At 38.8% G+C, this 12,524-nt stretch overlaps 1 protein-coding gene across 1 annotated transcript; it reads left to right on the forward strand.

Moving 5' to 3' along the window:
- Positions 1-1,635: 1,635 nt before the first annotated feature.
- Positions 1,636-10,150, forward strand: LOC133857215 (F-box/kelch-repeat protein OR23). The gene is made up of 2 exons (XM_062292396.1): positions 1,636-2,657; positions 9,536-10,150. The coding sequence occupies exons 1-2, from the start codon at positions 1,708-1,710 to the stop codon at positions 9,825-9,827; spliced, it is 1,242 nt and encodes a 413-aa protein (XP_062148380.1). The 5' UTR covers positions 1,636-1,707; the 3' UTR covers positions 9,828-10,150.
- The last annotated feature ends 2,374 nt before the right edge of the window (positions 10,151-12,524 follow it).

The following is a 12,524-nucleotide window of genomic DNA, read 5'->3' on the forward strand; positions in this document are numbered from 1 at the left end:
TGATTCAATGTACCTCGATCGATCTGTGATATTAATCTTGATATATAATATTTGATTGTTTTATATTGAATTTTAATACATATAATGCTAAAACTTATGCCTATCACACGTGTAAACAAGTCATGCCACGACCTCAAAAATGTTAACGATCGACCTCAGTCCAGCTTTAAAATGTAATATAACTATCTTCCATATGTAGTTCCATACAAAATTAGTCCTTATGATTAATTAGCTCAAATTATGAATCGCTTTATGTTGTATTAAAGTGAATTCAGTAGTTTTTAGAGTATGCTAAAAAAAAAAAATTAGTCCATGCAATTAAATTCTGTTAAAACATTTGACAAATTTCGTTAGGTGTCACGTTAGTGCCAACAAAAGGATGACGTATGTCGCTCTAAATAAAATATATGGGTCGGGTGTAGCCCCAACTTGATCTAAGGGTGGCCTTTGGGTTGCCCTCACCTCTAAATGTGGTTGCGAGCCATCCATATGGGCAGGAGGTGGCATGCAAGCCACCCCAAAGGAACCGCCATCCATCTTTTTTTTTTTTTTTTTTTTTTTTTTTTTTTTTTCTTGTTTTAAAACAAAAAATTAATAATTTTTTTTAGTTTTATATATTTATTTATTTTATTAAGAATGTCACATGTTATTTTATTGGCATTGTCGTTGTACTTAACGGAATTTTAAAATGTTTTTAACAAAATGTTATTCTAGGACTAAATTATTTTTTCAGCATACTCCATAGACTTCTAAATTCACTTTGATAAGACAGGGAACAATTTGTAATTTAGGGTAACCACATAGACTGATTTTGCATTTATCAATTTTTCTAAAATGTTTTCTTGTGATATAAAAATGAAAATAATGTTGAGTAAAATTATAAATTATACTTTTATTTACTATGCTGACGTGGTAGCCCCAATAATTTTTTTTTTTAATATTTTTAATGGAGTTGATTGGCACTGCCATGTCAACATAATAGTATAAAAGTGTGGTATGAATTATTATGTGAGTGTTTTACGTTTGAGTAATGCTATTTTTCACATATATTTTAAGTTGGCTGATGTGGCGTATTTTAAATAGTTTCTGGTGCAGCTACTTAAAACAAGTCACGTTAACCCTTATAAAATTGATGTAAAATATTGCATTACTCTTTACATTTTAAGTCTTTTGTTAATATTTTGAGAAAGGCTAAAAATTATACTTTTATCCGATTATCATTTCATTTGATGATGAAGCGAAAGTATTAACAATTTTTTTTTTTTTTTTTAAAAACACAGGGCTAATAAAGTGAACAATAATAAAATAAAAATATGAATTTTAAAACAGAAAATATAAGGAGAAAGAGAATGGTTTAAAAGAAAGAAAATATAATAACTGTTCAAATATAATTTTTTTTTTAAAATAATTTTAATATTCGTAATTTTAAATATAATAATAATAATAAAAAAAAATTTTGCACACCCCAAACGAGCCCTAAGGGCTAATAAGCGACTTTAATTCTCCTAAACGGATAGAAAGGGGACCCATATGGCTTAGTTTCGCCTTCTCCCCCAAGCCAGGGCCAGAGAATCTGAGAAACATGCCACGTGTCGTAAATCGAGCGCGATTAATACAAAAAGACGTTGACAAAAAAGTTGAATCAAAATCCTAAATCCAAAAATCAAGATTCATTTCTCTCTCTCTCTTCTGTCTGTGAGAAAAGAAATGGCTTCTTCATCTTCGTCTTCTTCGCCGGACGAGACCCAAACCTTGATCCCGGGCCTCCCGAACGACGTCTCGTCGCTGATCCTCTCCCTAGTACCCTACTGCTACCACGCCCCCCTCAGGCCCACGTGCAGGTCCTGGCGCGTGTTCCTCACCCCCTCCTCCAACAAGTCCCTCCTCGCCCTCCGCCGCCGCAACAGAACTCCATCGACCCTTCTTTGCATCTTCCCTCAAGACCCGTCGATCTCTTCCCCCTTCCTCTTCGACCCGCACAACCTCGCGTGGGCCCCACTCCCCACCGCCCCGCCGGACCCCCACTCCTACGGCCTCTGCAACTTCTCCGCCCTCTCCCTCGGGCCCCACCTCTACGTACTCGGCGGGTCCCTCTTCGACACGCGCTCGTTCCCCATCGACCGCCCCACTGCCTCCTCCTCCGCCTCGCGCTTTGACTTCGTTACCGGCCTCTGGGAGCTTCTCTCGCCAATGGTCCACGCGCGTGGCAGCTTCGCGTGCGCGGTGGTCCCAGGATCGGAGGCGATTATGGTAGCCGGAGGTGGGTCACGGCACTGCGTATTCGGTGCGGCCGGGAGTAGGATAAGCTCGGTGGAGAGGTACGACGTGGAGAGGGATCAGTGGGTCGAGCTGGACCGGTTGCCCGGGTTGCGAGCCGGGTGCGTGGGGTTCGTGGTGGAGGAGAGAATGGAGTTCTGGGTGATGGGTGGGTATGGGGAGGAGAGGACGATTGGTGGGGTTTTGCCGGTGGATGAGTATTGTAGAGACGCGGTGGTGATGGAGTTGAAGAGTGGTGGTGATGGAGGGAAGTGGAGGGAGGTGGGGGATATGTGGGGTGATAGGGAGAGGGTGAGGGTTGGGAAGATTGTGGTGGTGGAGGAGGAGGAGGGGCTGGGTCGGCCCGGCGTGTTTATGCTCAAGGGGCACCATATTTTGAGGTAGTTTGATCGTTTGCTCATTGGGTTGGATTGGTTTCTTTTAATATGTTAAGAGTTGTTTTGTTTTGTGATTTCTGAAGTTGGGTTGCTTGGTTTGATTGGATTGGTATGTTTTGTGTGATAGATATGTGTGTGTGTGTGAGAGAGATTTAGAGGTTTTGGGTGAGTGAAAATTAAGAGTTTTTGGTGTGATAGTAAATGATTTATCTTTGAAGAAGTGAGAAGAGGGTGTGAATTAGCTGGAAATGAGTAAGAAGTAGGATGGATAGAGAGGGTGAGAAGAAATGTGACCCTGTATATGTGTTCGATTGAAAACTTGCTGCTAGGCTTCTTGTCTGGTTGAATGTAGCTGCTTCTCTGCGGAGGAGTTCATGGTTGAGGTGGCTGAGGTGGGGGAGAGCTGATGGACTGTTCTTAGAGTTTCAATCTTGCTTTTTGTGAGTGCTAAAAAGCAAGATTGAACTAAACTGATTATCTAACCATTACACAATATTTCGAGAAGATAAAATAATCTATGCATCAATTCCGTTGAGAACGCAAAGTAATGCACTTTAACTTAGTTTGAATTATGTTGTCCTCCCCTTGCCTTTGCTTAATTTACACGTTAATGCACTTTAACTTGGTTTCAGTTCAGTGTTTGAGAGGTTGAGGGAGAATAAGTCTCAGAATTTTCAAGTCTGTTGAACTTATGGGAAAAATTGCAGTAAAATCCTCAATCATCTCAAATGTTGGGAACTCAGCAAGTTTCTGATATTCTTTTGGTATTTGGTATTAAAAATATATTTGCTGTATCACGTACTATAATTTTGGTTGTACTCTGCATTAAGTCAGATATGCTGATGAGTGTACCATTACTTTCTCAGTATAGAATTTAGAGATATTTTGCATAATGCTCCCTTCAGTACCGTAGTGCAGTAGCTTGAATATATATAGAACAATCTGAGAAATACAAGTATACATCAACTAGGACTGTATCAAACAGCCGTGTACTCTAGAGACTAAAGTAATATAAATTAAACACTTCACTCTTCTGATAAGATAGAAGAACCCTTATCTAACTCTATATCTATAGAATCACAAACTAACTCTACATAGAAGAGATCTAACTCTGTATCTTTAGAATTACAAACTAACTCTACATCTTTAGAAGAGTCATCAGTTGAAGAGTTGTTTGTTCTAATACGCCCCCTCAAACTCAACGTTGTAGGCAACTGAACGTTGAGGTTGGTCTTGAGAATGATGAATTGGGCCGTAGCCAAAGGCTTTGTGAGAATGTCGGCAAGCTGGTCTTTTCCGGAGATAAGCTGAACATTAAGAGCTTGGGAGGCAACCATGTCCTGTACAAAATGATAGTCAATTTTTATATGCTTAGTGCGAGCATGATAGATAGGATTTGACGTGAGATATGTAGCTCCAATGTTATCACAATACAAAATTGGTGGTCGTGAAGATTGTACACCAAGATCACCAAGAAGAGTTTGAATCCATGTTAACTCGACTGAGGCATTTGCAAGGGCTTTATATTCGGATTCAGTGCTTGAGCGAGATACCGTTGGTTGCTTCTTTGAACTCCATGAGAGGATGTTTTTGCCGAGAAGAACACAATAACCAGAAGTTGAACGTTGATCATCTGGACAACCAGCCCAGTTAGAGTTCAAGTAGGCTGTGAGTTGCCGTGAAGAATTCTTGTGAATGCAAAAAGTATGATCAATTGTAGACTTCAAATAGCGCAAGATGCGTTTTACTGCAAACCAGTGAGAATCCCTTGGATCTTGCATGAACTGTGAGACTTTGTTGACCGCAAAAGCAATATTAGGCCGAGTAAGAGATAAATACTGAAGAGAGCCGACTGTGCTGCGGTATAGAGTAGTATCCGTAATTGTTGAACCATCAAATCGACTAAGAGTTGTAGAGACGGACATTGGAGTAGAGATAGGCTTGACAAGAAGCATATTTGTCTTTGTGAGAATATCATGAATGTAGCGCTTTTGAGAAAGATGTAAACCATCCTCATGCCAAGTAGCTTCAACTCCCAAGAAGTAATGTAGAGGTCCAAGGTCTTTGAGAGCAAAGGAGGAGTGTAGAGCACTTATAAGTTGAGAAATAGCTGCTGTGTTGGAACTGGTGATGATGATATCGTCAACATATATGAGCACAAAAATGATAATACCATTTGCTTTGTAAGTAAACAATGAAGAGTCAGCCTTGGAGCTTTGGAATTTGAGTTCAAGAAGTCTAGCACTAAGGCGCAAAAACCATGCACATGGGGCTTGTTTTAAGCCATATAAGGCCTTGTGCAGCTTGCAAATTGCCGTGGGATAAGATGGATGCTGAAAACCGGGTGGTTGAGCCATATAAACAGTTTCTTGAAGAAGACCATGTAGAAACGCATTTCTAACATCAACTTGATTTATTGCCCAACCTGCAGAGACAGCAAGTGCTAATACAGTTCTAATAGTTGTTGGTTTAACTACAGGGCTATATGTTTCAGCAAAATCAATTCCAGGTTGTTGGTGAAAGCCCTTTGCTACTAGACGTGCCTTGTACCTTTCAATTGTCCCATTTGCCTTTCTTTTAATTCTGAAAACCCATTTGCAGCCAACTATATTCATGTTTGGGGAAGGGGAGACAAGAGACCAAGTTCCATTTTTGAGTAGAGCATCAAATTTTTCATTCATTGCGGTACGCCATTCTGCATGTTTACTTACTTGAGTGAAGCAAGTAGGTTCAACTTCATGTAGTGCTAGTGAGGCCGTGAGAGGGAGTGTGATACTTGATTCGGCCATCCATAAGGATCGAGGGTTTGAAAATATTATTTTGAGATCTTGTGGTCATGGCATGAACAAGGGGAGGATGTGGTGGCTCGGAATCAATGGGAGAGTTTAAGGGTATTAGAGCTTGGATATTGTCAATTTCTGGGGAATTTGAGGTATTTGGAGACAGCTCTAAGGAAGGATTTTGAGGAGCTTCATTATGATGATGTGAAGCGGGAATAGGTGATGGAGGAACCAAAGGAATAGACACAATTGTAGACTCGGGTGGAGTTGAGGAGGAGATGATAGGAGTGGAATTTTTGAAGGGAAAGTTAATTTCATTGAACACAACATGGTGAGCACCATAGACTTTACCAGAGGGAATATGAAGACATTTGTACCCGATGTGATTTTTGCTATAACCAATGAAGACACATGAGGTGGACCGAAAAGCAAGTTTGTTGGAATTATAAGGACAAAGGAAGGGCCAACATTCATAGCCAAATATTTTGAGAAATTTATAATTAGGTGATATGTTAAATAGGCATTCATAGGGAGATTTGTGATGTGTGACTTTGGATGGAAGCCTGTTAATGAGATAGGTGGCAGTTTCAAAGGCCGAGTCCCATAGGGAAAAAGGAACATTTGCAGTGGCGAGTAGGGATAGCCCAGTCTCAACAATGTGCCGATGTTTTCTTTCCACAGATCCCATTTGATGATGGGTGTAGGGGCAGCTGAGACGGTAGGAAACTCCCATAGAATTTAGAGAAGTTTGAAGGGGTTTGAATTCACCATCATTGTCACTTTGGACAGAGATAATTTTAGTACCAAAATAAGTTTCAACAAGTTGTTTGAAACGAAGAAAAGTAAGACAAATAGTAGACTTTGATTCAAGAGGATATAACCACGTGTATTTGTTGAAATCATCGACAATGCTTAAATAAAAACGATTATTGTTTACAGAGATTTGTGGAGCTGGGCCCCATACATCAAGAAACAACAATTGTAAAGGAATGCTAGAAATATGAGTGCTACTAAAATGAAGATGATGGCTCTTTCCCTGCTGACATGGAGAGCAGATGGAAGAGAGCTTGGAGGAGGTCACGGGCAATTTATTTGACTTGATGACTTGACTGGTGATAGGAGACGCGGGATGGCCCAATCGAAGATGCCACTGGTCCAAGGAAACTTTTTCACCAATGAAGGCAACAGGAGACTTGGAGGAAGCATGATAGGTTGGCCATGGATAAAGTACGGACTTACTCGGGCCTTGGAGGAGGAGCTTGCGGGATAGAAGGTCCTTAACACAGAAATAAGATGGATGAAACTCAATAAAAACCTGGTTATCTCGAGTGAATTGATTTACAGAAATCAGATTCTTTTGTATTTGAGGAACATGAAATAGAGAAAGTAATTTGAAAGTAGTTGAAGGTGTAGGTAAAATGCCATGATCAGAATGTAAAATTTTTAAACCTTGACCATTGCCCACTCGAATTTGATCAGGTCCAGTGTAGTTGTTGGCCTGTAAGTTGAGGTTGGAGAGGTCACTGGTGAGATGAACATTGGCACTGGTATCAGGGTACCATTGAGAGTCTGGAGCAGAATTAGCAGAGGCCAAATTTGCATTCAAAGGGGCAGAATCAGTCAAGTAGCCTTGATCAAAGTGGTACCAGCATGAAGTAGCGGTATGACCTTGTTTTTGATAAACTTGGCAAGTGGGACGCTGTGAGGAGCCAAACCCATAAGAGGAAAATTGCACTGGTATCAGGGTACCATTGAGAGTCTGGAGCAGAATTAGCAGAGGCCAAATTTGCATTCAAAGGAGCAGAATCAGTCAAGTAGCCTTGATCAATGTGGTACCAGCATGAAGTAGCGGTATGACCTTGTTTTTGATAAACTTGGCAAGTGGGACGCTGTGAGGAGCCAAACCCATAAGAGGAAAATTGTTGAGGAGGTCCTCGGCCATGGCCTGTGCCGCGTGAAAAATTGTTGTGGTGGCCAAAGTTTTGGCCACGGGTGTTCCTCTGAGATGGAGTAGTCTGGCGTTGTGCAGTATATGCGGTTGATATATTGACGTCCACAGCCGATTTATGGTCTAAACACAGCTCAAAGGATAAGAGATAACCATATAAATCATTTAAAGAGATGGAATCTTACTAGGCTTGATGGTTGGGGTTGGCAACCAGCAGACCGGGCGTTGGGTTGACAATGAGCTGGGGAGGTCGGGGATTTGTCCCATCGACATAACCGTAGAGGTTTTGTCCCTTGAGAAAGGGGACCATCAGAAACTGCTAGAGGAGGTAGTTGTCTTGACTTAGCTTGATACATGATGATGAACATTTTGGATAGCCGGTGGTGCGGGAGAGACAGTGGGGTGGGAAACCGGGGGGGAAGTTTGGGTACTATCCATAGAACCGGAACCGACTGGAGTAGCCATAGACGTGGGTCTTTAGATTGGCTTTGATAGCATATAGAATTTAGAGATATTTTGCATAATGCTGCCTACAATACCGTAGTGCAGTAGCTTGAATATATATGGAACAATCTGAGAAATACAAGTATACATCAACTAGGACTGTATCAAACAGCCGTGTACTCTAGAGACTAAAGTAATATAAATTAAACACTTCACTCTTCTGATAAGATAGAAGAGATATAACTCTTATCTAACTCTATATCTATAGAATCACAAACTAACTCTAGATAGAAGAGATCTAACTCTATATCTTTAGAATCACAAACAAACTCTACATCTTTAGAAGAGTCACCGGTTGAAGAGTTGTTTGTTCCAATACTCAGGTTTTGTAATCAATTTTGGCACTGCTTACGTTACTAATTAAGATAAGTGAAGCTGACAAATTTGTAGGTTTATTTGAATACGCAATGTTACATTGGAGGAAGCATAAAGAATTTGAAATTGAATTATAATGATGGTTTGCTTAGCTTTAATCTACTTTTCCTTTTTTCTTTCTTTCCTTCTGTTGTGAAATTTTGATTGTTTTTTCTTTGCAAACATTAAATATTTTACTTCAAAATGGAAAACAATGGATGATATTTGTGGGACTTGAATCATTATAATGCTAAATGGAATTTCTGATGCTGTGACATCAGTTTCTGTTGAATTTAGGAGTAGGATCCAAGCTTTGTGTGATGCCAAAGAGATAAATGTAACTTATGAGTTAAAAACTAGGGACATATTTTGCGTCTGGATGTGATGTTGTGTCTCTGCTGTTGGATATTCCGTTGGGCCATAAGGTGTATTGTGCTTGCCATAGATTTTCAAGAATATGAATTGAGGGCTTGCTTTCAAATTATGTTACTACATCGAATAGAATCCTCCTTATAATAACCTAAGAAAAGAAAAGGTGAGTTACAGTTTTATGGGACCGCAGACAGCATTTTTTTCAACTTTTTCTCCTTTTTTTTGTGTGTGTGTGTTGGGTTGGGGGGGGGGTTTGTTTGATGTTGCTTGCCAATTTCTTATATCATAAGTCATGTGCCCCTGAATTCATGCTTGTGCCTTTGGATATACTCCTATTCCTTTGCGTTCGCCTGATTGGATGAACTTACTAGCTAGCAACCCTACAGCTAAGGCAAAGCTGTGATGTCTTGACTGCGTAATAGTAGCCTTCACTCTTGCTGTGCCGTTGTCAATGTATTGATGATAATTATGAAACTTTGCATTGGAGCATTAACAGCAGCTTTGTTTAGATTTTCTTTAAATTTAAGGAACCAAACTACTTTTTGTTTTTCTTATCTTTTTCCTATACCATTTAAATATTCCATTTAAATATTCTTTCAAATAAATACTAGAGGATAAAGACGAAAGAGAAAGCATTTTTATATTAAAATAATATTAAGGGAAGCAAAAGTGCTACCCTAGATTTAGGGTAGCACTCTAGGGTCCTTTGGTGTTTCTTTGGTTTAGGGAACATCAAAAGAATCTGTTTCAGGAGATTTTTTTATGAGTTTTCTCTACATTTAGGGAATAAAATGGGTTTTAAGAAAGCTATTGCTAGTGCACTTAGAGTTTTGACTTTTTTGTTGGTTACACATTATACTTATTGGAAGTCTTCTTTGATATACTTGGGAACTCTCAATAGCTTGTTCTCAACTTCTTTACAGATATGACATGGCTTCAAACCAATGGCGGGAGGAGTCACGTGTACCAAAAAAAGCTCTTCATAACTCATCATTTGGTTTTGTTGTTTTGGATGGGGAGTTGCATGTAATGACCCTTTTGAATGCAGTCGATTCAACTGAAACCCGAAGGAAGCGGCGCCATAAGAGGGCTAGAGAACTTTACATCCAGATTTATCATCCTAAGAAGAAGACATGGAGATTTCTGACTACGAAGTCACCTTTCCCTTGCCCTTTAGATTTTAATAAAGCAGTAATGTGCAGCGTTCGCTTGTGAGCTTCAATATTTCTTATTTGTGTGGTGCAGTATGGTTACCAAACTGTGGATTTATTTCTACACCAGCCACCAGAAAAGAACACAAGAGAAAGATTTATGTGCAGAGCTGTTGATGTTTATTCATCTGGTCTTTTGCCATTGTCATATTTGTATAGGCCTTTATGTATAGCTTGACACGGGCATATATAGGTTGATAGTAGCTAGTTTGAATCGATGTTAGTGTTACGTAAAGAATGTTAATAAATAGGTATATGTTCATGTAAAATCTTAGAGCTCTTAACTCTGTACATTCAATTTTCAGCCAGTACTGATGCTTCTTATAATTTGTTTCTGAGTTTCTCTCCACTGCAGTTGCTTAGTTTTGAGCATGTACGAGTCCAATGATCTTTACCCATCTAATTTCCCGTTGAAAACGTGTGTTGTTATAAAGCTTTTAGCAAAAACATGTACCGGGACCAATGCTTGCGTCACTTCAAGGCCCAAGTAAACGCATATACACACCATAAGCCTGCAATCAGGAACATGCTAATAGGTCTCAGTCAGCAAAAGGGTTTGTCTAACCACACGGCATTAGGGGGTGGTAATTCATGATTGTGTGTCAAATTTGAGTTGTGTCGAAGTATGAATATAGGATTATATAGATCAATTTTAACTCGACACATTTAATCAAAGGGGTTAGACCCCTCAACTCTACCCTATTAATTTCATGTTTGAATCGTGTCGTGTTTGCAGGCTGTGTTTGCTTCTTCTCCTACGCATGAGCTTCTCCTCCCCCCCCCCCCCCCTCTCTCTCTCTCTCTCTTTCAAACATGTTAAATTGAAATATATAATTAACTTTTTTACCTCAAAAGTTAGTGTCGTTTAGTACAAGCAGTGCTAAATTAAACGATACTAAATCTTTTTTTTTTTTTTTTTGAAAACTTCACTTAACCTCCCGAACTTTCACCACTTCTGCAATCTCCCCACTCCTCCCTGAAAAAAAGTTTAAAAACTCTCAATTTAGTGTATTGAACTAAAAAAATTTTGCAATCCCATCCCTCCGTTAGGATTTTCAATAAAATCCTAACGGAAGAGTGAGAAAGTCCCAAAATACCTTCATTTTTTTTTAAAAAAAAAATTAATTGTAATTTAGGGGTAATTTTATAAAGTTTATAGGAGTATGAAGGTCATATTGCCCTATGACTGTTTGATTTAACTCGAAATCTTAACGGGAGGGGGGAGATTACATAAAATTTGAAAGTTTGATACACTAAATTGAGAGATTTTAAATTTTGTGGGGGCAGATTACAAAAGTGATAAAAGTTTTGAAATATTAAGTGAACTTTCCCCCTTTTTCTTCTTCTTCTATTATTTATTTATTTATTTTTTTCTGGTCAAAGAAACTCAAACTAGTTTTAAATTTGATATTGTTTTCACCCAAACTGCATATAAGACAAAATAAAAATTAATTCAAATTAACTTGGGTTTCGATAAATTATATATAAAATAAAATAAATTGAAATTTGAGCTGATTTTATCTCAAATTTGATTTAGAATTGAATTGAATCAATTTTCTGGTTCACCAATCAACCCATTTTAGTGTTTTGGGGTTCAATTTGTTTGGTGTGTAGAATTTAGCTTCCAGTGGTCCTGCCACCCTATTGGATGCTTGGCTTAAACAGGTATTTTAAGGTAATTCTTGGGCGTGCTAGTATCTATTGCTAATTTGTATGGTGTGCCCAGCCTTGAAGGACCATGCCTAATCCCGAAGGATTTTTAAGACCTATGTACTGAGAAGTCATCCACTAGCTAAAATTCGCATGGGTCAACCCATAATTAAGTTGGCTCAGAAAATTGGGAGGCGATTGGTATATCCATCCTTGCTAGGCCTATAAGGTCCGTCTATCTCAGAGCCATTTGGGCACAAACACAAGTACACAACCAATGTTGTTCGCTTCTAAAGAGCTCATAAGACTCGCCTGTCAAAAAGCCCACCTATCAGGAGTTTCGACAATCTATCAAAATAAACCAGAATCAACATTTTGGCCGCCATTGTATCAACATTTTGAAATAAATATATATATATATATATATATGTCAGCATATAATTGAAAGGCTATAAATTCCGTCGATATTGAATTTAAACTCATAATATAAATCGTTCTCCCTTCCCAACTTCAAATGGGTCATGTGGTACGTATGAGACTTGATTAATTTCATTAGTTTTGAATTATTTGTCAAAGTAGTAATGTCGTGTAAAAGGTTTAATCTATGGAGAGAGTCAAAGGCCTAAGTAAGTGTGTTTCCACGTACGCACCAAAGGCAATGCCCCCCCGATGCTTTCACCCAGTTTTCTCCGTTCAAAGTAGCCCAAAAAGAAAGCCAATGGTGAAAGAAAGTGTCCGGATCTGCATGGGCTTCAGTCTATTAAACTAAAATCTAAATGCCAGATTTTTAACTGCAATTTGATCATTAATAATGCATGCTAATTGCTTGAATATTCCAACTAAATCGATGTAAGCACGGACAGACCCAGCTTTTTGTATATATATATATATATATATAATGGCCTAAAAATTATATTTCTTATGAGCATGTGAAAGACGTAAGCTTTAGGCCAGGATTGAAACCAGACCCAGTTTTTTCCTTTCCTTTTGAGACCCGTTCAACTTTCAAGCTTTTAGCAATTTATCATATATAAATAGTCAAGAGTCAAAC

This window comes from Alnus glutinosa, chromosome 14 (genome assembly GCF_958979055.1).
Source record: "Alnus glutinosa chromosome 14, dhAlnGlut1.1, whole genome shotgun sequence".
Classification (NCBI taxonomy): Eukaryota; Viridiplantae; Streptophyta; class Magnoliopsida; order Fagales; family Betulaceae; genus Alnus; species Alnus glutinosa.

Excerpts from the sequence above, each read along its gene's own strand:
- LOC133857215 (XM_062292396.1), top strand. The coding sequence starts at position 1,708 with ATGGCTTCTTCATCTTCGTCTTCTTCGCCGGACGAGACCCAAACCTTG. Across the intron at positions 2,658-9,535 it reads AAGGGGCACCATATTTTGAG|ATATGACATGGCTTCAAACC; the intron begins GTAGTTTGATCG and ends ACTTCTTTACAG.